We start from the raw sequence: 26,728 nt of genomic DNA on the forward strand, positions 1-26,728 counted from the left end.
GCACATGGGCACGAAGGATCAATTGGCACCCGGGACCCCGCTGGACCACCAGGGATGTTCATAAGTCTTGGGGAGGGATCGGGATGGGGGGGGGGGGTTGTATATATGTACGAAAATGCTTTTAAATGCTTGGGGTGGGGTTTTTTTTTAGCTTCCTTTCCCGCTTCGTTTTTTGGCCCAGTTTCGGGTTTCCTTGTTTCGTTTTTCAAAAAACGAAACGAGAAAACCCGAATTGTACCACGAAGTATCCGAATCAAAAAACGAACTGGTAGAAAAAAACGAAGCACATCTCTAGCCTTTGCCCTTACTATGTCACAGGAGCTACCAGTGCCATTGGTCATCCCCTGTCACATGGTAGGAGCACAAGATGGCGCCGGCCATCCAGTGCTCCTACCATGTGACAGGATCCGGCCAATGGCACGGATACCCTGTCACATGGTAAGGGCAAAGGGCTATTGGCGCCATTTTGATTAGTGGCAGCCAACGGCCCAGTAGCCGGAGGACGGCCCGGAGCGGGAGATCACGGAAGATCGCTCCCGGGACCCCCACTGGACCACCAGGTACCTGTAAAAGGGTTTTTTTGGGGGGGGGGGGGAAGGGTGGGGGAAGCTAAGGGGTTACTTTTAAAGGGTCGGGGTGGGTTTTTTGTTTATCAGCTGGGGCGCAGCCGATAAACAAAATGCAATCGGGCCCGATTGAAAAAACCCCACATGTGAATCAGAACCGGAATCCGAACAGATTCCGGATCCGATTCACATCTCTCCTATTTACAGGGTAAACAGCTTTTTGACAATTTCCCTCAAATTGAGTTTATTTAGTTTTTCAAAGATATAAATTGCATCTGAATAGCATATTTCCCCCATAGGATGTGATCTTGTTTATTTGATAAAGTGAACAAACATCTTTCTGCAGGAAGGTGCTGAACTGGAGTGAATCAAACCCACAATCTTTAGCCTTTTCAATATGTAACTTGTTCAGATGGTAGTCATTATTGGGCACTAGAACTACTGATTAAATACAATACACAGAAGAAAGAAGTATTGTTAAAACAATCTCAGCCCCTGAGATTGCATGGCTCATGAAACTTCCATTATGTCTGCCACTAATGTCTTACACAAAATACTATACAGACGACAATATTGAACTCAGGAGTGTTTAAACTATAGACACACTCATATAATGGTTAACTAATAGGCTCTAACAATGGTGTGCTAGTATATCATTAAAATCATCCATTGTACCTGAAGACTGGAAGATGGCCAATGTAACCCCCATATTTTAAAAGGGCTCCAGAGGTGATCCAGGAAACTATAGACCAGTGAGCCTGACTTCAGTGCTGGGAAAAATCATGGAAATTATTATAAAGAATAAAATCACAGAACATATAGATAGAAATGATTTAATAGCACACAGGCAGCATGGATTTACACAAAGGAAGTCTTTCCTTACAAATCTGCTATATTTTTTGAAGGGGTGAATAAAGATGTAGTGTATTTGGATTTTCAGAAGTTGTTTGACAAAGTCCCTCATGAGAAGCTTCTAAGAAAACTAAAATGTCATGGAATAGGAGGTGATGTCCTTTTGTGGATTGCAAAGTGGTTAAAATACAGGAAACAGAGAGTAGGATTAAATAGTCTATTTTCACAGTGGAAAAAGGTAAACAGTGGAGTGCCTCAGGGATCTGTACTTGGACCGGTGCTTTTTAATATATTTATAAATGATCTGGAAAGGGCTACGATGAGTGAGGTTATCAAATTTGCAGATGACAAAATTATTCAGAGTAATTAAATCACAAGTGGATTATGTTAAATGCAGGAAGACCTTGTGAGACTGGAAGATTGGACATCCATATGGCAGATGAAATATAATGTAGATAAGTACAAAGTGATGCATATAGGGAAAAATAACCCATGCTGTAACAAATGATGTTAGGTTCCAAATTAGGATTTACCACCCAGGAAAACGATCTGGGCATCATAGCTGATATTACATTGAAATTGTCAGCTCAGTGCACTGTGGCGGTCACAAAGCAAACCAAATGTTATGATTTATTATTAGGAAGGGAATGACAAATAAAACAGAGGATATTATAATGCGTCCATATCACTCCATGGTGAGACCACACTTTGAACACTGTGTGTAGTTCTGGTTGCCGCATCTCAAAAAAAGATATAGTTGCACTGAAGAAAGTACAAAGAAGTGTGACCAAAATGATAAAGGGCATGGAATGGCTCCCCTATGAAGAAAGGTTAATGAGGTTCAGTTTGGAGAAGAAACAGCTGAGGGGGGATATGTTGGAGGAAAGGACTTGAAAGGTAAATGTGAATTAGTTATTTACTTTTTCCAGATAATACAAGAGCTATGGGGCACTCCATGAAGTTAGCAAGTAGCACATTTAAAAAAAATCTGAGAAAATTCTTTTTCACTCTATGCATAATTAGCTCTGGTATTTATTGCCAGAGGTTTTGGTTAAGGCAGTTAGTGCAGTTGGATTTAAAAAAGGTTTGGATAAGTTCCTGAAAGAGAAGTCCATAAACTGCTAATAATCAATAGGGAATAGCCACTGCTTGTTGTCAGCATTAACAGCATAGGATCTATTTAATGTTTGGGTACTTGCCAGATACTAGTGACTTGGATTGGCCACTGTTGGAAACAGGATGCTGGGCTTGATGGACCCTTGGTCTGACCCAGTATAGCATATGTTACGTTCTTATGTTGCTATTTTCTAACCCCTTAAACCATTTTGTATTCTCTGAAAGGAAATCTGTTTGTGTAATTTATAATCAACACTTTCCCATTGTCTTCAAATATTCTAATTGCATTCTCAGACACTTACAGGAGGACCTGGGGGGCCTGGATAGGCAACAGCTGTTCCTCCCTGCCCATAAAAAAAAAATAATAATATTGAAATACATTTAAAAGTAGATTGTCAGAAACTTCAATAATTTAAAACAATGATTTAAATAGAAATAAAGTGACATACCTGCAGTTTATATAAACTGCCCATTCCATTTTTTTCACTGTACTGCATACCCTTAAAAGAAATATGAAGTTTTAGAAAACATTGTTCAGTCAGATACATGGTCATTGTCTCTTATAGCCTTTCTGTTCAATATCTAATTTTATTATCAGTATAAGATTATTTCTAATATAAATCATGATCATTTCTTAGAAAATAGTTAAACATTGTTTTAAAGCAGAGTAGCCTGCGTCTTATCGATGGGCATAAAATGCACAGATGGGATCAAAATACACAAACATTGAAGATTTCAGAAACACCACCGGCTATCATATGATCAGGACACGTTTAAGACACTATGCAAGTTCTAACTGAACAGTACCATAATTTTTGAGACAAATCAACGGTACTGTGAACAGATGAAAAAGGTAATAATGACACCGCGGATAAAGTAAAAAACCTCAACAACCCAACAACATATTTTATGATATTCAAAGAATAGTTTTCCTATAGAAGCAGAAGTCAACAAATGCTTTAAAGATAGGGACCTTGAAGTTAAATCTGGCAAAAGTGATGTTATCACATCTTCAAGATATAATAAGAATGGCTTGCTTGATAAATCAAGGGCTTAAACTTGCATGAACTCTTGACAGCCTTTAGTCATTTGTACTTGAACTATACAACAAAGAGAAACAGTTTGTTATGAAAGACTTTGAAATATAATGCCTCAAATTTTAGAAAGTAAAACATGAGCAAAAAGAGTGCACAGCTTGATTGCTTTCACTAAGCTCCCCTTTCTATATGCCTTCAGATCCCACTTATTTACAGGTCATGGTTTCACTTATTTTCTTTTCACTGTAACCTTTTTGTACTGACCCCTTCTTTGAGCCAGATTCATTTTTTTCCAATTCTGTATCTATAGGAAAAGACCTCAGTGAATTAGGTCCTTTATATTTTTGTCCTCCTATACCTTCTCCATCAGGATCAGAATTGTACTGGCACTTCTCTCTGGATACAGTGAGATGAGGTGCAGCAGTGGCAAATGGCAAACTCCATGCCACCAATCACCGATGAGAAGTTGTAAGGTTACTGCTTGACCTAATCCTTCTTTTCCCTCTGGATGTGTCTGCAGCAATGGTGTGAAGTCAGGGGCCTTCAGGGGACGTGCTGAATTTACTAGATGCTCATCTTGGGTTGCACATACTTACAAAGGCTTCAGATGCCAAATTTCAGCATGAAGCCAGAAGTAGAGCAGCTCACCAGCAGGGGAGAGTCAGCGAGTTTCTTATTTTCCAACACCCTTCCCTGTGGACCTGGTGGGAGCAGATTGTAGCAGCACCAGCTCCCTGCTACCCTCTTCTATGGGCATAATGAGAACAGAAGGTAACAGTACAGGTTTCTGCCTCCCATCCTCCTCCTCTGCAGACACAATGGAAACAGAAGGCAACAGCACAGGCTCCCCAGAACCACTCCAGACCGAAAATAATTGAGCAGTATAGAAGAGAGGCTCATTCAGCTGCTCTCTGCATCACTATTGGAATCCAATCTGTCAGGAATAATGTTAGGAGCACCTCGTACCTTCTAAGCTCCAGAGTGTTATAAGTATAGCCATACCTGATGCCACAGACCTGGGAGTAAATGGCAGAAGATCCCTACTACCATCCCAGGACCCAGAGACGAGAGCATAAATGCAGCATGGCAGCAGAAAGGGACCAGTGCTTATTGTACTGGAGTTTGGAGATGCATCAGAACCTGGTATATAGAGGGGGCTATAAGACTACAGAGGGTTGAAATGACTGAAAAAAGACTATGGAGAGTGATCTGAGAAACTGCAGGAGAAAGTGGAGTAGTTCCAGATAAGGGTCAGAGAGTAGGAGAAGCCTTACTGAAGTTGAATCTCTCTCCTTCTCCTCCTCCACCTCTTCTTATTGCATCCCAGGAGCATGCAGGAAGGAGGTTCAAGAGGTTAAATGTAGCTTTCAGGTATAAAATTGAAATCTAGAACTTCTAGAGTTACATACTCAGAAATGCTCCCCATTTGACCTGCAAGGCCTCAGAGGCAGGCAGAGCAGAGTCCCAACGTGTGCTGAGATGATAGGGCAGGGAAGAGGGTTTCAGATTTGTTAGGAGCTAGGGGACATTCTGGGGAAGGGGGATTCTGTTCCAATGTGATGGACTCCACCTTAACCAGGGTGGAATCTAGCTGCTGGCACTAACATTTAAAAAAAGAGATAAAGAAGCTTATAAACAAGATCATGGGGGAAAGCCAATATTCACTTAGAAGCGCATGGTTTGGTGGGTAATATCTTAAAAAGATACTGGTATAAAATGGGAGTTAGACTATCCTGATAGAGAGACTATGGTAAAGGTTGAAGTAACCCAGCTGCATTTAAATAAAGAACACATTGATATGAATTACTCTAAACTGCCTGTATGAACTTCAAGTAAGCATGTTGTAAGTACAAATAGAAATATAAATAAAAAAAACATTTTAATAAGCCCGTATCCAAATGTCAGTAGTCTAAGAAATAAGATTGGAGAGTTAGGATTTATGGCACTGAACAAATATAGAAACATAATAGGCATTTCAGAGATCTGAAAGAGCATAACCAATGGGATACCATGATATACCGGTACAAATTATATCAGTAAGTCAGGACAGATCAAATTGGAGGAGCAGTGGCACTGTTATGATTTGTGGGTATGTGGGCCCTTGGCCTGAGATGCGAGTTGTTGCTACCTGTGGGGAGGAGCTCCACAGGTCTGCACCATCATGAGGCAAGGTCAGAGACAGCAGGGAGCTCTGGGTGAGGCAATGGAGAGGTCCCGAGGAGCCAGGAGAGGAACCCCTGTGGAGAGTAGGCTGGAGGCAATACCTGGGCAGGGACCCCGAAGAGAGAAGTGCCAGACAGGCCTCAGAGGGAGGGGCACGAGGCTGGCCAATCAGGAGGGACTCTGGAGGGCAACCCCAAGGGGAGGAGTTGCACAGCATAGGAGATGATGAGGTAATGCCGTAGGCCAACCCACAGCACAGGGAAGCCCGAGCTGATCCTCCAGTGATGATGTAGCACAGCCACGAGGAGCGGGGAAGTGTTGTCAGTCTCGATATAGTACATAGATGCGACCCCGAGGAGCAGGGAAGCGTAAAAAGTCCCAGAGAAGCCAGAAGGTGCTACCCCGAGGAGCGAGGAAGCTCTGGCAGTTACTAAGGAAAATACAAGCGTAGTCCCGAAGAGCGGGAGGCGCGGTCAGTCTTGTTCAAGCTGCGGGCGCAACCCTGAGGAGTGGGGGAGCCCCACTGTAGAACTCACGGATAGCTGAGATGTCCCCGAGGAATGGGAGGCCTTGCAGGTTAGAACCCAGGAGAAGCAGAGCCAGCCTGAGGAGCGGGGTAGGTGAGGACAGCAGGTCCCCAATGTGTACACTGGCCCCCGAGGAGCGGGTACCAGACAGGGTCCATTCCAAGGCACGAAGCGTAGTCTCGGGAACACATAGGCAATAGTTGAAGACATATGGAACTTGTTGCCAAGTCGGCTAGCTGAGGGTGAAATGGAGTTTAAATACACCGGTCTGATGATGTCATCAACCGGAGATGCCCCCGAGGTTCCCACCGATGAGGCTTCAAAGGAGGGCCCGGTGGCACGCACACGCGCGCCTAGGAAGGCCCAGAGTCAAAGAGGATGGCGGCGGCATCCAGGCCGTCATGAGGAGTCCCAGGGAATGCAGCAGTGAAAACTGGCCAAAGCCGCGAGCAGCCCCAGGGAGGGCAGGAGAGCAGTGCAGGAAATAAGTACACGCGGTCGCAGCCGATGGGCATAACAGGCACTATATGTTAAAGATGGCATAAAGGCAAAGAGGATAAACGTTCTGCAGGAAACATACTACACTCTGGAATCCTTATGGATAAAAATTCCAATTGTGATAGGGAAGAGTACAATAGTGGGAGTATAGTACTGCCCTCTGGGCCTGGATGAAGAAGCAGATTGTACAATGCTGACAAACATTAGACAGGCTAATAAAACTGGCAAAACAATGATGATGAGAGATTTCAATTACCTCATTACTGATTGGGAAAATGTCACATTACGACATGCTAAGGAGGTAAAGTTTCTAGATACTATAAATGAATGTTTTATGTAGCAGGTGGTCATGGAATCAATAAGGTGGGGAACTACTTTAAATCGAATTCTTAGAGGAATACAGGATCTGATACAAGCGGTAAAGCTAATAGATCCTCTTGGCAATAGCTATCAGAATGCAATTAAAATTGACACAGTTACTGGAGGTCAGATACTAAGTAAAACTACCAAACCAGTATTTAACTTTAAAAAAGGAGATTATGATAAAATGAGGAAATTGTTTAAAAAAATAAAAGAAGCGGTTGCCAAGGTAAAAAGTTTACATGGGGCATGGATGTTATTTAAAATACACCATTAAACAAAGTCTATCAATGGATGAAACTAATCAGTATTACACCCACATAAAACAAAGTTTCTTCTACAACTCTACTCATCCTTCCACTTTTACTTACATAAAATTAAGGACCTTCATACACTGGGCTATTTAAGAGCTAAACTTATCCTTATTGTGTCTGTTATTTAAACTCAGCCCACTTTATAATTATTCATCTCAGCACGGTCCCATGAGATTCAGCCAATACAGCATCTCATGTGCCCATCATTCACTGGTGCTTCACACTAGATTAACCCCACATTCTTCAAACAAATATTCACATTAAGGTGTATCATTTAACTTCTATTTTAAGTCCTTCAGATTGCACAGATCTTAATTTATAAATCCAAAATTTCACCCTGTCACTTCCCCTCCATGATGCCCACACTTGTTCAATAACAAGTCAAAGTTATGCCCTTTTTCAACATAATGCTGCACTTTCGGGCATTCATTTTTTCAATGATTAAATAATTTCTATATTTTGTAAGCTACATTCTTACTGGTCTATTAGTGCTGCCAACATATATCATAGTGCATGGATAAATTATAACATATATCACCCATGCTGATTTGCAATTAGTGTGCCCATGTAATTTAATAATTTCCTCAGACATATGTTATTGCCATGTATCCCTTAAAGTGTTTGAGCACAGCATGAACATGTTCCACAGGAGTAATGACCCCACTGTGTTGATCTAATCAGGGATGGTAACTTTAAAATGAGTACGCAGATACCCATACACACATGTATGTGCGTGCGAGTGTACTTATGCTGGAATTTTAAATTGTCTATGCAATTGCATGTGTAATTTTAAAAAATACTTTAGGCACGCATATGTGCGCTGCTATTTTTAAGCGGCTACATGAGCAAATGTAAATTGTGTATCTTCCTTTAGAATTTGACTGCTTTAATGCGCATGGGTAGGCAGATTTTAAAACATGCATGCATGAAGGAAATAGCCAGTTTGACCAATAAGTCCATCAGTTTGCCTACCCTTTCTCTATATCATTCAGACCCCTCTGGTTTTTCAGCCTGCATAACCCCCTGTTTACGCAGATCCCTCTCCCAGTGGTTTTTGGCCTAAAACAAATTTTCTTCAGACTTACACCTCATCAAGAGCAGAAGTAAATATGCGTGGCTACCAGCCTGCTGCACCTTGTGGTCGCTGAATAAAAATACAGAGTTACACATGTAAATGTTGGCCCCACCCTGGAAAGCCCCTGACATGCCGACTCTGCAGCTTAAAGAAAATAGGAGTTGTCTAATCACTGAAAAAAATGACTTCCCAATAGAGCAGCATTGTGTTGAAAAAGGACAAATCTTTGACGAATAAAGGTGGACTGTTATTCAACAGCTGCAGGCATCATGGAGAGGAGGTGACAGGGAAGCATGGTTACATTTATAAGAAGCAATTTTGGATTTATAAATTAAGATCTATGCAACATGAAATTCTTAATATGGAAGTTAAGTGGTATACTTTAATTTGAATATTTGTTTGAAGAATGTGAAGTTAAGCTAGGGAGAAGCTCCAGTGAATGATGGACACATGGAAATGCTATATTGGAATCTCATGGAGTACAAGTTTAAAGACTATGCTGACCTTTAGTTATAGAAACAGTTTATGGAAGAAAAGAAGAATCCCTCCTGAGGCTGAAAAATGACTCATTTTGAAACATGGACCCATGGGGGAAGAATTAAAAAGTCAAGTTTTGCTATTTCTGAACATAAAGGTCTGGTTTTAATTCCATAAAAAATTCCGTAAGAATAGACTGGTAAAATAGGACCAATTATTATATAGTAGGCTAAATGCAAATAGCAGACACAATTAGGCTATTTTTAGCCATTAAAGAATTCAATGTATGAAGATCCTTAATTTCATATGATAAAAAAAGTGAATGAATGAGTAGAGATGTGGAAGAAACTTTGATTTAGGTGGGTGTTGTTTAACAATGCCATCTTGGAAGCACAGACAAAATGTATTCTATGCATTAAAAAAAGGTTGAAGGAAGACGAAATGACTGATAGCATGATTTAATGGTGCGGCAATACATAATCTGGAAAACAAATCAACCAGAGAGGTGATCAAATTTGCAGATGATACAAAATTATTCAAAGTTGTTAAAAAAAAAAAAAGTAGTACAGGCTAGGAGTCTGGGCATCTAAAGGACAGATGAAATTTAATGTGGACAAGTGCAAAATAATACATATAGGGAAAAATAATCCCAACTAAAGAAACACAATGCTGGTTTCTATATTAAACATCATCACCCAAGAAAAGGATCTTGGAGTCCTTGTGGTCAATACTTTAATATCTTCAGCTCAGTGTGCAGTGGTGATTTAAAAAAGTAAATAGAATATTAGGAATTATTTGGAGAAGAATGGAAAATAAAATAGAGAACAGCATAATGCCTCTGTATTGATCCATGGTGTGATCTCACCTTGCGTACTGTTTACAATCCATCTCAAAAAAGACATAGCAGAATTAGAAAAGGTACAGAAAAGAGCAACCAAAATGATAAAGGGAATGGAATGGCTCCCTTCTGAAGAAAGGCTAAACAGTTTAGGACTCTTCAATTTGGAAAAGAGATGAATGAGAAAGAATATGATAGATGTTTATTAACTCATGAATGAGGTGAAACAAGTAAATAGGGGGCAGTTATTTACCCTTTCAAATAATACTAAAATAAGTGGGCACCCCATAAAAAAACCAACCAGCACATTTAAAAAAAAAAAAAAAAAGAATATATTTTTCCACTTAGCATACAATCAAGCTATGGAAATTGTTTCCAGACGATATGGTCAAGGTGACTAGCATAGCTGGATTTAAAAGAGGTTTAGACAAGTTCCTAGAGGAAAAGTTCCTATATAGTTATTAGCAGATAGACTTGGGAAGTCCATTGCTTATCTCTAGGGGTGAACAACAAGAAATAGATCTACTTTTTGGGATCTACTGGGTAATTGTGACCCAAATTGGCCATTGTAGGACACAGGATACTGGGCTCGATGGATCTTGGTCTAACCCAGCATGACATACTTATTCTTCTTATGTCTTTTCCATTTCCCTTCTGGCACTTTATTAATGAGTCAAGAAGCTGAATCTCTCTGTTCTCCTTCACCTTTCACCCTCTTTCTTTCTTTCCTCTTCTTCTCCTTTATCCAACTATTTTCCCATCATCCTTTGTCTTCTCCTTTTCTTTTACTCTATCATTTTCTTTACCCTCTACTCCTTCAGCCATCTGTTTCCTTTCCTTTTTTTCTCCTCCTCCCTTCTGCTCCTCAACCCTGCTTGATCTTACAGATTCCTGGAATTGAATTTCTTTTCCTTCTCTCCTCTTAAGAACATAAGAACATGCCATACTGGGTCAGACCAAGGGTCCATCAAGCCCAGCATCCTGTTTCCAACAGTGGCCAATCGAGGCCATAAGAACTTGGCAAGTACCCCAAAAACTAAGTCTATCCCATGCTACTGTTGCTAGTAATAGCAGTGGCTATTTTCTATGTCAACTTAATTAATAGCAGGTAATGGACTTCTCCTCCAAGAACTTATCCAATCTTTTTTTAAACCCAGCTACACTAATTGTACTAATCACATCTTCTGGCAACAAATTCCAGAGTTTAATTGTGCGTTGAGTGAAAAAGAACTTTCTCCGATTAGTTTTAAATGTGACACATGCTAACTTCAAGGAGTGCCCCCTAGTCCTCCTATTATCCGACAGAGTAAATAACTGATTCACATTAACCCGTTCTAGACCTCATGATTTTAAACACCTCTATCATTTCCCCTCCTCCGCCGTCTCTTCTCCAAGCTGAAAAGTCCTAACCTCTTTAATCTTTCCTCATAGGGGAGCTGTTCCATTCCCTTTATCATTTTGGTCGCCCTTCTCTGTACCTTCTCAATTGCAACTATATCTTTTTAGAGATGCGGTGACCAGAATTGTACATAATATTCAAGGCATTATGACATTTTACGTTTTAATTACCATTCCCTTTCTAATAATTCCCAACCCTTCACTCCTCTCTCTTCCTTGACCTTTTCTCTTCTCCTCCCTGTCTCTTGGTCTGCATCCCTTTCACTCATCTTTTTCATTCTGTGCATTCACTGAATTCTCTACTGTAAATCTCATCTGATGTCACTGGTTTGCAAGCAGAGAGATGGCAGACTGGGAACTGGGCCAGATTAAGACATTCTGAGTTCCTAAGTAATGTCAAGCTAAAGAGGCCCCATAACATTACTAAAAAGAAAATATAAAACATAAAATTTAGTAATGTGTTTATATTTATAGGTACCTCATAATCTAAGGAATTAAGCTATATTTTAGATAGTTTGTGCCTAAATTTTTCATTGTCCATCAGTATGTGTTACGATTGCCGACCGCAGGATTCCGGGGTCGGCTGCTCTCACCTTTTGATGCCGGCCTGGCAAAGCGGCCCTGGGTTCCCTGGCCATGGCTGCTAACCACCACTGTTTCCGTACTGCTCAGCTGCTTTCCTGCTCCTCCGCTGGTGCAACAGGTCCTCCTTCGCCAAGTGACCTCCACCACACCACCACGCTGCATGCAGCCGCCCCAGTGATGCTGCCACTGCCGCCTTCCCTTCGAGCTGGGTACACCCCTAAGCATGCACGGCACCTCCGCAGATTTAAAGGGCCCAAGGTGGGAAACTTCCCGCAGCCCCACCTGATGATGTCTACAGCTCCTTCCTATATAAGGCAAGCTCTGACAGTCAGAGCTTCCCTTGGCAACAAGACTCCTTGCTCTCTTTCAGCTGTATTCCTGTTTCCAGTGTTCCTGTTCTCCTGTACCTTTGCTTGCCTTGTTCCTGCCTGCCTTTCCCTTGGACAGACTTCTGGCTTCTGACATTCGGCTTGAACCTGACTACGAGTATTGCCGCCTGCCCTGACCTCCTGCTCGAGCCTGACTACGAGTTTCCACCTGGCCGTCTTCCATGGGATCATCCACAGAAAGGCCCACCTTAGACCAGCCAGCCCCAGTACCCAAGGGCTCAACCTGTGGGGAACGCAGGCTGGTATTGGTGAAGCTCCAGCTGGCCTCTGCTTTCCGTCCGGCCTCTCCAGCTAACAGTGGGGGCATGAGGGGGTTTCCCCCTCAGGCAGTGCCAACTCCCCCTTGGCCCAAGGGTCCACTCCTCCAATAGTAGTGGATATAGGGTATCCACTACTATTGGAGGATATAGGGTAAGAGTGTGTGTTCCTATTTCTATGTTTCTCAACCCATTCCCATTCTACCAAAAATGGAATTATGAAGAGTAGCAGTACCCTCAGGAACTGCAAGCATGTTCTCTTATTGTTTTTTGTTCTGGCACCCTGCAGTACTCATTGAGACATGGATCAGAAAAACATGGAGGGATGAGATGGAGCTAAACTGAGAAAGAATAACATGGGAGAGACTGCAGCAGAGAGGAAGAAGGAAAAATCTGAGAAAGATGGGGAAAAGAGGAAAGTGGTAGGGGAAATGGCCAAGAAAAAGGATGATGGGCAAAATAAATTGGAGATTAGGGTGAGAACTGAAGAGATAATAGAAGAAAGATGAATTAAGTAGAAGGAGAAGGTGAAAGATGGAATGAGAAGTGATTGGGAGCTTTCACCTGTCCTTTCAATCCGCTCTGTCACTGCCCACAACAACTTGTCTCAAATATGTCCCTTCCTTTCATTTCTTCTACCTATTATTCTTCACTAGTCTTTAGCATCATGTGTCTGTCCCACACATTTTTAAATTCTGTTACTCTTTTGGTTGCCATTCTTCTAGGCATCAACCACCCACTCAATACAAAATTATTTTCTTGCATTTCTTCTCCCTGAATTTCCTATTCTATGCTTCCCTGTATTGATGAATCCTTGTAATGTCCTGTTCGTTCTCCAACCATAGAAAAAAACAATATTGCAAACCTTTCACTCTCTTGCCCTTCCTCACATTTTTATGCATATGCAGCACATTAACCTTTGATGGCAATTTTTAAATGATGCATAAAAATAAAATGTATGCTCACATACTTAACCAACTGCTCAGTAATAAAGCAAATATGAACACTGTTACAATTCTGCTGAGAAATGTAAAACAGTTGACTTACAGGTGGTCCAGGTAGGCCAGGTCTGCCAGGAGAGCCTTCGTTTCCCTGTGATTGAAAATAAACTTTCACTGTTAGTCATGCTTACTGGGCAATGACCCCCTTTGTTGGTTGTCACTTTTGGCAAATATATGATAACATCATGTGAAAATGCTATGAGCTGAATATCTCCAAATAATCCTCCATTTATGCTGCTCAGGTATTTTGCAAAAAAGAGGCCTCTACATTTCCAAGGTTGCTGTGAAAATCTTAATTAATTTAAAAAAAGAAAAGTGTCCCCACTAGAAAAAAAAATCACTTTTCCAATTTACTGCACTACGGCATGGATTTATCAAAATGCAGTAAATCTCGTATGCGATAGGAAAAGGGGTGTGTTTTATGGTAATAGGCAGTTTATCACAAAATGCACTAATACCTATGCAAAATGCTAACCTTTTGGAATTGTTGTATTTCCTGCATACAACCACTGGGTGGACCATTTTTAGTAGTTTTGAAGCGCCAGCCTAGCTGAGAGAGAGAGAGAGAGAGAGAGAGAGAGAGAGAGAGAGAGAGAACCTACAAAGGCTGCCTAGTAGTAAAGTATTTATATCTCTATAGGAGGGCCATCTAATAGCTCGAGGGGAAGAGGTGGTTTAGGGTTAGGGGCCAGTTTTTCACGTAGAGTGAGATGTATGAACAGTACAGTACACCTTGGTAAAGATTTAACATCATTTGGAGTGAGAAAAGTCTCACAAAGATGACATTTCTATTATGCTCTCTTGCACTAGCTTGAAGCTGTGCTGTTCATACATCTCACTCTACATGAAAAACTGCCCCTAAACCACCACGAACACCTCACCTTGAGCTATTAGATGGCCCTTCTATAAGCTTATAAATAGTTGAACAGTGTGAGAGCCTCCCCAGAGGAACTCTTTCTCTCTTGCCCAGAAATGGCTGAAATGCAATTCTAAAAATTTATCGCGAACTGTGTTATGGCCATTTTGGACCATTTTGGACAGCTTAATGCCAGAAAAAAAGGTGTAGTTATTTCTGATATTAAAACCATGTGATATTGCCTCTCATTTTACTAATTCCCACCCAAACTCCTCCCTTATCCCACCCCTTCCCCAAATTTGCATCTGCAACATGCGATAGCGTTATCGCATGCATTATGGCGTTAACACATGCGCTAATGCGTTATCACGTGCTTTAATGCCATAATGCATTTTGATGACTGACCCTGTTTGATAGCAGATATAGCTTATTGTGGTAGAGTGAATGTGGGGGTCTGGATCTTGGCTTCAACAAAGACTGGGCTGCTATTACCCTCAGACTTCTCACTGCCAGTTAAAAGTTGCCGAGAAGACAGGTTTATATGAAAGTGCTTTTATAGGTCAAATGATATTTAGAGCTTTGCTTATGATGGCAAAAATGTGGGACTCTATCATTGTTCTACTAGTAGTGGACATTGGTACTATATACCCTCAGTGCTATTAAGTCATGAATAGTCTGCAAACTTTGAGTGTATTTCAATGGAAACCTGTGAAGGTTACAATCGTCCATCCTGTGAGAAATGAGAGGTCCATATTCCGATGTTGGCTGGTAATCAAAGTTAGCCAGGCAAACTTATCCAGATAACTTTGTTGGGATATTCAGTGGTGCTTATGCTGCTGAATATATCTGGCTATGTTAAAGTTAGCAGTTAAGTTTATCCATCTAACTTTAGAACTGCTCTTCTGTGCTCCTTAAATTATCCGGCTATGGGGGTCATTTATCAAAGTGTAATATGGCATTTTCGCATGCGTAAAGCACCTTTAACGCATGCATAAACACCATAATGCATGGTGCAATGCAAATTAGGAAAAGGGGAGGAGTTTGGGGTGGGATTTCTGGCAAAGTAGGCTGGCTTCGCAATTTGAGAAGCCATATTGCACATCTTTAACTACACCTTTTTCATTTGCGTTAAGCTCTGCAATATGACTTTATTGCAAAGTGCGATGGTTTTGCAAATAGCATTTTAAGGAGAGAGAGAAAGATTGAAAGAGAGAGAGAGAGAGAGAGAAAGAGAGAGAGAGAGACTATCTATATGGCCCTCATACTAGGTAGATATTTATAGCTCAATAGGAGGCCCACCCTAGCTACTCGAGGTGAGGTTTAGGTATTAGTGTAGGGGTTAGGGGACACTTTGACATGCAGAGAAGATTTGATGACCTTCGGAGTGAGGAAACTCACCCAAAGATGAGATTTGTGCAGTGTTCTCTCAACCTAGCTTGATGTTACCCAGATAGAGAATCCATCAAGCTAGGTTGAGAGAACACTGCACAAATCTCATCTTTGGGTGAGTTTCCTCATTCCGAAGGTCATCAAATCTTTACAAGAGTGCACTGTTCTGTTCGAACATCGCACTCTGCTTGTCAAAGTGTCCCCTAACCTCTACACTAATACCTAAACCTCACCTCATGTAGCTAGGTGGGCCTCCTATAGAGGTATAAATACCTACCTAGTTTGAGGGCCGTATAGCTAGTCTCTCTCTCGCTCTCTCTCTAGTTCCCCCCTTCCCCCCTCCCAATGGTTGGAGGTAGGAATTACAATAATTGTGGTGCTTACCGCAAAGTGCAAAAAAGTTATCACAGTCTGTGGTAATACTTATGCATAGCACACTTTGCGATAAATAGCCTATTACCATAAAACACGCCCCTTTTCATATCACATGCAATAATTAGTACATTTTGATAACTCCAGGCCTATGTTAGACAGAAAACATTGAAAATTGGTGTCTATCTGGCTAATTTAGCCAGATAGCTGACTTCACTTGAGAACATCCCTGTCCCACCCCTGAGCAAGCCAGATAGCTGGATAACAGTTTATATGGCTAAAAAGTTATCTTGGGGCCTGTCAGCGTAGCAGCATTTTCAAATCCTACCATTTATCCTGCTAAGTCTGAAGTTAGCTGGACAAACAGTGCTCTAAGCATTTGACACTACAGATATTAGTGTCTGATGGAAACAATCTTGTTCTAATTATTTTGGAAATAGTACCAGTAGCTGATGAACTGTACTATTTGGAAGGGAGCTATTATTAAAACTAATTTAAACATGGAGCTTACCAGTATATTCCTGCTGTCTCTGCAACTTTTATTTTCCTTTGTTGCTGTATTCTATGTCTTGCATGACTATAAAACCCGATATCCAGTGAAGGCTCTGTTGTTTAATACATATAAGCCTCTATGGTCTTTTATAGGAATTATAGAAATGATTTATTCTCTGTACCTTTTCTCCTCTTGGTCCCATTGGTCCAGGATGTCCAGCTCTTCCTATTGGTCCCTTGGAACATAAGATTGGCTCATATTAAAAGGCTATACCAGAAAAGTAAGCTTTTGAACTACAATTTAGTTGTGAAAATGTTGCATTTTTTGAGGTCATGCTGACCTAATTAAGACTCACTGAAATGCATGCACTTTCTCTGTCTGATGAAACAGCTGTACCTTACAGATAAGCCCCAAGAAAGGTGAAACTACAGTGGAGCTTGCAGTTGATTTTTTTTTATCTTGGCAGATTTAATGCAGCAGCCATAATTATGTTGATGCTGCTAAGAAATTGATTTGGTTGCTTAAATGGAACTCTGTGTATTATTTTCCATTAAACATTGCAAAAGTATTTGCTTACAAAAATTGTATCTTCAAAAATTATTTACATGAAGCAGTCATTTATGGCATCAAGAAACTTAACGTGTCTAGCATGTCTTCACAAGGGCTTACATCAATTCCCATTTTACAACTGTTGCACTCCTTGCATTATCATACATTTTTTTTTAATTGTTCTCCACCTCCATAGTGGTAGACATTTTCTTCCCTTTCCCCTTTCTCATCTAATATTGAAATGTAATTGTCTTGTAAGGTGGTAATAGCATTGTGATGGGGATGTAAAATGGCTTAACTTTTAAATAGTTATAGTTTAACGTATGTTGGATAGTTTGACCTTGTAAGCCATACGTCAATTCTCTAATCATTGGATAACAAATCTTTACACTGCTTTACAATAGATTAGGGAACAGCTATTTACTCTTTCAGATAGTAGAAGGACTAGGGGACATCAGATTTAAAACAAATGAGTGAAAGTATTTTTTCAATCAACACACACTAAGTTATGGAATTTGTTGCCGGAAAATGTGGTCAAGGCAAATAGCATAGCTGAGTTTAAAAGGAGTTTGAACAAGTTCCTGAAAGAAAAGTCCATATACAATTAGCTAGGTAAACTTGAGGAAAGTCACTACTTATCCCTGGGAGGGGGAAACAAGAAATGGATATATCCTTTGGGATCTGCCAGGTACTTTCTAGAGATATGGATTGGCCATTGTTGGAGACAGGCTGTTGGGCTCGATGGATCCTTGGTCTGACCCATCATGGCAAACTTATGTTCTTATTTTGTTGTGTTTAGATTGAACAGCTCCACTGACATGGATTAGACCCTTTTGTTCAGTAAGACAAAATACTTACGGGAGGTCCAGAAGGTCCAGTGAAACCTGGAAGTCCAGGATTTCCTTGGATACCCTGCAAATAGATATAATAAATGCCTAGGCATTTCTTTAAAAGATGCACTGAAGAAAGAGCAAATGTATTTATTTGTTTATTTATTTAGATATTTTATATACTGTCGTTCCATGTAAATATCATAACTGTTTACAATAATAACATTCATAGGTATAAATCAGCAAATAAGGACAGGTTATATAGGAAGAATTCATAAACAGGCATTAACATCTATCAATTGAATTGTTCAAATACATATTAATTAAAGATCAAGGATATAAGATGTGAAGTACAGAAATAATTAAAATAAAATACATTTCACATATTATTTTGGGCATTGAATTGAGATTCTTACAATCTCTCATCAATTTGATTCTCATGGATCAAATAGTATCTCTTGTCCCACTTGTTATTATAGATCTCTACATTCTGATGTTTTAAGTTAAGTTGTATGCATTTTAGAATAGCCATGTTTTTAGTTCACATTTAAATCTCTTTCTATCTGTAATCAAATGTAACATTTCAGGTAAAGAATTCTAAAGTTTTGGGCCCACTATGGAAAACACACGATCTCTTACATGTATCAGGTGTATGCTTTGTATTGTGGGAACAGTCAGTAGTCCTTTATTATGGGATCTTAGTGTTTGTTGCAGTGTGTATGGTTGTAATGTCATACCTATCATACTGATGTTACTAGAATGAATGATTTTGAATATTAGCGTTAATACTTTAAAATAGATTCCGGATTGTACTGGCAGCCAGTGTAGTGAAATCAGCGAGGGTATAATGTGATTGAATTTCCTGGATCTTAACAAGAGCCTTGCTTAAGCATTTTGTAGTATTTGTAATAGTTTTATGAGGCATCCGGCAAGACCAATAAATAAGATACAGTAGTCTAGGTTTGAGAAAATTAGAGTTTGCAATACAGTTTTGAAGTCTTTGAAAGTTAATAAAGGTTTCAACTGATGTAATATATGCAGCTTGGCATAACCTGTATTAATTAATTGATGTGCTTTTTCATAGTAAGGTTCTCAACTAGCTGGATACCTAAATCCATGGATACTTAAATCCTGTACTTGATTTGAGGGAGTAATTTGAAAATTACCCAGGCCTAGAGACAGTGGTTTAGCTATCAAAGAGTTTCTACTTAACCAAATGATTTCAGTCTTTTTAGGGTTTAATGTTAGTGTAAGTTACAATAGTTCCTGCTGTATTGCTTTCACAAAGGTTGAAAGTATTGCTACTGTATTTTCTACTGATTTGGAGAACAGAATGTAAAACTGTATGTCATCAGCATACAGGAAGAATTTAGTTCCTAAATCTACCAGTAATTTGCATAGTGGGATCATATAATTGTTGAATAGTGTTTCCAAGAGTGCTGAGTCTTAAGGGATACCTGTATCGATATGGAAAGTATCAGATAAAAAGGAAAAGTATGAGATAAAAAGGAAAAGAACCATTTCAGAACACTGCCATCAATTTCAATGTTATTCAGCTGCTGGCACAACAGGGTATGGTGCACAGTGACAAAGGTGGCTGTTAAGTCAATTAGCATGAGAAGATAAGATTCATCCACATCAAACCCTCGTAAAACAGAGTCCATTAAAGAAAGGAGTAATGTCTCAGTTGAATGATCTTTCCTAAATCTGAATTGATTTGGGAAGAGAATATCTTGGTCTTCTAAATGATTCACAAGTTGGGATAATACTGCTTTTTCAAATATTTTAGATAGAAAGGACAAGTTGGATATTGGTCGATAGCTGTTTTATTTTTAAGAATCAGCTTTAGCACAGCTTGTTTTAACCCATGTGGTACAGTTCCTTCTGAAAGAGAATGATTAATTAAGGTTGTGATTGTCGAGGTGATATTACAATGTACTCATTTCAAGGAACTGGCTGGAATTGGGTCATGTGGATGAGTAGAAGGCTTAATTTTAGCAATGAATTGACTGAGTTCAAGATTAGTTACTCTGTCAAACGTGGTCCACTTAACCAGGCCATGTGAATCATCAGGTGCTTTTGTGGGAGAACAGATAGGGATTTGATTTTTTAGCTTATTGATTTTATCTAAAAAGGATGTGGCATATTCATTGCAAGCGACCTTTAAGACGTTATAGTTTCTCAAGATGGAAGATGACGGGTCCTTGATGTTGTTAAATGTTTAACAACATCAAAGAGTAACTTAGAATTAAATATTACCCTGTGAATCTGTTTAGAATAGTAATCTTTTTTTGCTTTATTGGTTAGTGTGCGGTATTTTGTTAGGAAAGTTTTGTATTTTTCTAGGGATTCAGACGGTGGGCATTTCTGCCCTTGTTTCTCTACTTTTCTAAGGTTCTATTTTGTGTGTCTTAAGTCATCATTGTACCAGGGCTGCAGGGTGATATCTCCTGTTTACCACTGATGCACCAGGTATGAATTATGATAGCCATGCACAGGATAAATTCTGACAGGCCCAGAACCCTGCTACAGTAAGAGAAGGACTTTTACCCAGGTGAACTTTAAACTTCCTTGTATCAGTGGAAACTAAAGGCCTTGAGGCAAGCAATATTTGAGGCCTTGTTTCCAGCAGTATAGAAGGTGTTATCAGATGTTCCTATTTGCAGTTCCTACGCAAATAAAGAAACCATACTGAAGAGACAATATGACTTAAGATCCTAAGCAAAATGTCAGGGACAGGCAAGCAGACTCCCATCTTTGCAAAGAAGAGAAGCTTGAGACAATGCTGACACTCTGACGCAACTTGGGATGACTACCTGACAGTTTCTTCCCCAAAGAAACTGGGAGGGGGAAAGGGACCTGCCAATGTGGCAGTTCCCCCCCTCCCCAAGTAAAGAAAAGACCTGCAATGCAGCAGGAGACCCTCTACCCACGATAGTATGCATGAGCTTATGCATATTTATCAGCTGGGAAGTATAAGACTGGGGGCAAGGAGGTGGAAGAGGTGGGAGTCTGAAAGAATAATGAGTTCTGCTTCCAAAAGGAAAAAGGGAGGTTCGAATCTGGAAAGAAGAGGCCCAGTTCCAGGAAAGAAAAGAAGTTCGTTTCCAGAAAAGAAAGAGGCCTGAAAGAAGAAAAACCTCCTGGCAGAGCAGCCCAGAAGCCAAACAGGGAGCAGTGAGCCCAGGCACAGACCCCCAGAGGAAGAGGAGTCCCAAATCCTGAATGCAAAACTGGGGAGAAAATCCTGAGAGCGAGAACCTGTGCTGAGGTGTCCCGGGAAGCGAAAGGAGGGTCTGAAGCCGGCCAGATCTCCCTGTGATCCTGAAGGGTGAGAACCAGTTCTGACTGCTCTGTCGGCCCAGCCCAGAAGCGAGCCTCTTCTCTGTCCACGCTCCCCAGCACTCCAGCTGGAACCTGTGTCTGAGGACTCGCCTGAACATTAGAATCAGGGGTAAGTAAGTTAGCCACAATTATTTATGTCAAAGCAGGCTAAGGTTTATGGTATGGTTTGTTTCCACAAATATATAGAATTTTCTTTAGGAAAATTTGGTGCTTAGTAGCCAGGATGTTAAAGATAGGAACTATTGTTATTTTCTAAATGCTAAGTCCTGACAAATCTAAAAAATAAAGGTCTATTGCAGAGGAGCGTACACATTGTCTTTTGCCTGACTTAGCATCGCAAGGAAGGTGGGAGGGCAGCTAGCAGTGTCTTTTAGCAGACAGACCCTTGCAACCCCCAACCTCCCTACAGGGCTTCTCATATTTAGAGGTATTCCTTTCTTGTTTAATAGTTTTCATCTGGATAGGTCTAAGGTTTTCAGGTATGTCATTGACAACCTGATCCCAGGAATCAAATGCTGGGCAGGCATTGGTTTGATATAGCTCAAGGAGTCTCTTTTCTATTGCTTCTGCAAGTACCCCCGTGCCTATCTTTTTCCTGAAGGTGAAGGGATGATTATTATCTATACTTTTATGAGCTGGGTTGAGGAAGGTTATTTCTGCCTTTATTAATTGGTGATCAGATCAGGGTAAACTGGTGTGAGAAGGACTGATTAGACAGTTACAGTTATTGGCAAACATTAGGTCTAGAATATGACCCACTTTATGAGTAGCTTTGGAAACAAATTGGGACCATCCCAAAGTTTCCATTGTCTCTAGAAACATTGAATACATAAAGGCTAAAGTCTCCTACAATTAAGGTAGATTCTGGTGATGGAAACACCTTAGCGAATAATTCAATCAGTGGTGAGCAATCTTTTTGCAGCGTACCTGGAGGACAAAAGACTAGTCCTATGTTTAGTTGAGGAGGTTTTACAATTGCCACTTCATACGGAGAGTTGATCTTTACTTTGTAAGGTAGCTTCAGTTCATTTTCACCAATTATTAATAAACCCACACCTTTTTGTTTAGGTCCAGGAAAATGAAATACCTCATACTTAGGGTGGGAAATTTGGTTTTGACAGTGTTTCCAATGGACATATTTTGAATTAAGATGTAAACAAGTACATTTCTTAGTCTTGCAGGTTTTGAATACATATTATATTACATTAACAATATCTGTGTTTGGAACAGATGAGCAAGTTACTTTATGGTATTTACATTTCTATAATCTTTAATCCTTTTTAAAGTTGAAAACATTAAGGCATGGCTTTTAGGCACATACAGTATTTCTAGCTCTCACTAAGTTACTCTTCTAATATGCAATCTATAATTTGCTGTGATACAACATATAGATTCCTATATACAATATTGGGTAGATTTTAAAAGGGTTACGTGCATATGTTATGCGCGTAACCATTTCAAAATCCGCCTGCGCACGCCAAGCCTATTTTGCATAGGCTCGGCTGCGTGCACAAGCCCCGGGACGCGCGTAAGTCCTGGGGATTTCTGGGGGAGGGGAGTGTCGCTGCGGCGCATCATTTGGGGGTGTTCCAGGGGCGTGGCCGCGGGTATGGTTCCGGCCCAGGGGCATTTCGGGGGCATGGCTGAGGCCTCCAAAATCGCTCCCAGGCTGGGCAATTGCGCGGCGGCAGCGGCTGGCCAGCGCAGGCATAACTTTTGCGATAAAGGTAGGGGGGTGTAGATAGGGCTTGGGGGGATGGGTTAGGTAGGGGAAGGTGGGGGGAGGCCGAAGGAAAGTTCCCTCCGAGGCCGCTCCGATTTCAGAGCGGCCTCGGAGGGAACAGGCAGCGCGCGCATGTTATAAAATCGGGCATACATTTGTGTGCGCCGGGTAGTGCGCACAAATGTACGCCGCATGTGTACCTTTTAAAATCTGCCCAAGTCTTTTGAAGCAAATTGTACTTTATCTAGTGCTACTGTGTAGGACCCTTTAATGGTGATAAAAAATTGTATGTCATCTGCAAAGATTCGATACTCTATGTCCAACTCAGCAAAGACCTGACCAATGGGGGCCAAATATATATTAAAGAATTGAGATGAGTCGATCCCTGTGGAACACCAGTGTTCTAATTAAATAAAACTTACACTGAACCCGTGGGTACCACTTTATAGCTCCTATTCCTAAGATAGGAAGAGAACCACATAAGTACTGTTGATTCTTATTTCTCTTAAATGCCATAGCAAAATAGTGTCAAAAGCTGTTGACAGCTCCAAAAGAATCAGAAAGAATTCAGAACCAGAATCAAATACCTTTTCTAAAAGTGTCAAAGAGTGATAATAGTAATGTTTCTGTATTATGGTACTGCCTAAAGCCATAGGGGTAGATTTTAAAACATACGTGTGTGTATCCAGGTACGTGCGGTTCCCAGAATGTGAACATGGATGTGCTGATTTTATAACATGCACATGCTGGCAATTTAAAATTCACCCGATATTGCTGAGTGTCCAGCACATCATACCTATCTAGGAAGTCTTAGAGTTGTTTTAAAAAGACCTTTTCAAGAACTTTTGAGATAAACAGAAGGTTAAAGATTGGTTTATATTTCTAAAATCATCTATAGCTAAATTCTTCTTTTTTAAAATTGTTTTAACGAAGCAGTTTTAAAAGTTTCAGATACAAATCCTCCTTCAAGAAAAAATGTACTAGTTGCCTAATATAAAGTGCAACTTCTTTTCTAAAACATTTTAATGATGCATTAGAGCATTCATTCAGTGGGCAAAATCTGTTTTTTAAATTTGCTATGGTAGTACAAATTTCATCAGGATAGGTATCCTCAATAGATTCCCATAATATGGGATCATGGATGCTTTCTTCATTCTTCAATGATTGTACAGGAAGTGATGCCACTAGAGTCAACTTTATCAATAAAGAATTGGCCAATCCTTTATACATCTAAATTGCTATTAGAATACTTTGAGTCTGTGACAGTAATCATGTTTTATACAATATGGCCAATTTTGTGCTGATTGGATTTTTTCAGAAAGATACATTTGTTTGTTGCATCTGCTTTGACTCTATATTCATTTGTTTTAAGCAAGTAGGCTTCTTTGTCTTCATCTAGTAAATTTTTTTCCAGTGATGTTCTAATTGAGCACATCCGTTTTAAAGGGATCAATTTAAAATTATACTAACTTGCTTTGTGAATTCTATTGACTGGTTTTAACTTCATCAAGGGCATAGGCCAGCGAGATTGGCTACACAAATGTTGCTTTAAATACGTTAATGCCAATTTTGATCAGCTAGTCTTATTGATTTAGATTTTTTTAATTCTGCTTTTCATAATTTTTCAGCACTTCAAAGCAGGTACTGTAGGTATCTCCCTATCTCCAGAGGGCTAACAATCTTACCACATCATTCTTCAAAACGTGTTATGGCCTTATCACATGCAATAAGAACCATAACGCATGGCGCAATGCAAATTTTTAAAAGGGGAGGGATATGGGCGGGATTTCCACAAAAGTGGGCTGGCTTCGTGAAGCCATAACTACACCTTTTTCAATAGCATTAAGCTGTGCGATATCATGCGTTATGCCCATAGCACAGCTTGTGATTTTGCAAATTCTGTTTTGGGCATTTTTAGGCTGGGGAAGGGCCTATGATGTGGGAAAGGGCCTGAGAGAGAGAGAAAGAGAGCCTCTGGGAGTGGCACCATAGTAAGCAGCTATTTATGCTACTATAGGAGGCCCACCTAGTAACTCACGGTGAGGTTTAGGTACTAGTGTAGGGGGTTAGAGGACACTTTTACATGGAGAGTGAGACGTACAAACAGAACAGTACACCCTTGTGAAGATTTGGTGTCCTTCAGAGTGAGGAAACTTACACAACAATGAGATTTGTACAATGTTCTCTCAACCTAGCTTGATGGACTCTCTACCTGAGTAACATCAAGCTAGGTTGAGAGAACATTGTACAAATCTCAGCTTTGTGGGAGTTTCCTCACTCTGAAGGACATCAAATCTTCACAAGAGTGTACTAACTTGTAGATAGGGTCTCTCTCTCTTACCACTTTTTGATGAATCTAGGGGTAAGTTTGTACCTGAGACAATGGAGGGTAAACTGACTTGCCCAAGGTCATGAGGAGCAACAGTGGAACCTGAACCCTGGTCTCCTGGCTCATAGCCCACTGCTATAATCACTAGGCTACTCCTCCACTCCACAGTCTTAGTATTCAGCCACAAAATTAGCTGGCTAAAGGCAGACTAACCACTAAAGGTAATTGGAGCACAGTATATGGTTATATTTACCTGCTCAGTGGCTGATATATCAATCTTTAAATAATTTCTGCAATTAATGAGCAGCAGTAACACTTGTGGGCATAAAAGTTTTTAAAATTTAGTGAGAATTGTCTTTGAATATGCATGCGAAAATAATAGTATATGTTACTTTCAATTAAAATATAGCAAATGGTGATTTAAATTTTCTACTTAAACTATAAAATGGAGGTTATATGATACAGAATTAGGAAGCAGAAGTTATGAATTATTTGCAAATGTGCAGATAGAATTTTATTTGCTTCCACAGAAGCAAGAAATCTGAATTTAAAGTTATCCTCCAGTGAAAAAATCAACAGCATGTGACTGGTGTTGCACTGTGATGGAAGGGAGCGCTAGGAGGTGCTCCGCAGTGCAGGACGAGATGTGTGTGCCCTTGCGGAATGACAGGTCCTTGTCTGGGAATCTGGAGACCCTGACCCTTCACCGGACCTGCACGCTTCCATGAGAATGGTGAGAAGCAGCAGGCCAGACAGAGGCAGGCAGACGGAGACATCTGGCACAGGACAAAGAGATGAATACTCAGGCGTTGAGGAAGATGAAGAGTCAGGCGAGGCAAGGCAAGGCATGGCACAAGGCAAGCTAAAATCAAGTAGTTAAAAAGAAGTCTCAAGAGAGTGTAGGGCCTCCGCCACTCACGGACACTCGGTAAAGAGCAGCATGGAAAGGAGGAAGAACGACAGCCCCTCAGGAAGTCCAGGAACAGAAGGAAGGAGGATGGTGAGCAAGGTCCCTCAGGTGCCCTACACAGCCCAGCCGGGCTGGTCTCGAACCACACTGTCCCCTACACACCCTACTCAGCCAGCTGGCTGGTCGCGGACCACGAGGAGAGTGGGGCCTGCCCAGGGAAAGACAGACATTAGGCTCATGGATATCAGGACAGGCTGCCATCTGGGCTGGTAGACATTGGACACGGAGGATGACAGGACATGAAGGGCCAAGAACATCAAGGCAAGGAAGACATCAGGAACATCAGATATGTAGGACGTCGGGAACCCTGGGACATCAGGAGAGACCGAGAACATGGAACACTGGACACATCAGGAGAGACCGGGAACATGGAACATCCAGAGAAGAGACCAGGAACAAAGAGGGATCCCAAGAAAAAC

General features: G+C 40.7%; 1 protein-coding gene across 5 annotated transcripts in view; it reads right to left on the reverse strand.

Annotated features, from left to right (window-relative positions):
• The window catches only part of COL19A1 (collagen type XIX alpha 1 chain), a 1,176,857-nt gene that overhangs the window by 247,623 nt on the left and 902,506 nt on the right, over nt 1–26,728 (reverse strand). For all 5 annotated transcript variants that reach the window (XM_029595659.1, XM_029595658.1, XM_029595657.1 and 2 more), the window contains 5 exons: nt 17,971–18,024; nt 16,745–16,798; nt 13,500–13,544; nt 2,984–3,034; nt 2,837–2,878 (listed from right to left, as the gene is read on the reverse strand). In XM_029595659.1, the coding sequence (XP_029451519.1) occupies nt 2,837–2,878; nt 2,984–3,034; nt 13,500–13,544; nt 16,745–16,798; nt 17,971–18,024 (246 nt within the window). The remainder of the gene's footprint in view (nt 1–2,836; nt 2,879–2,983; nt 3,035–13,499; nt 13,545–16,744; nt 16,799–17,970; nt 18,025–26,728) is intronic.

This window comes from Rhinatrema bivittatum, chromosome 3 (genome assembly GCF_901001135.1).
Source record: "Rhinatrema bivittatum chromosome 3, aRhiBiv1.1, whole genome shotgun sequence".
Lineage (NCBI taxonomy): Eukaryota > Metazoa > Chordata > Amphibia > Gymnophiona > Rhinatrematidae > Rhinatrema > Rhinatrema bivittatum.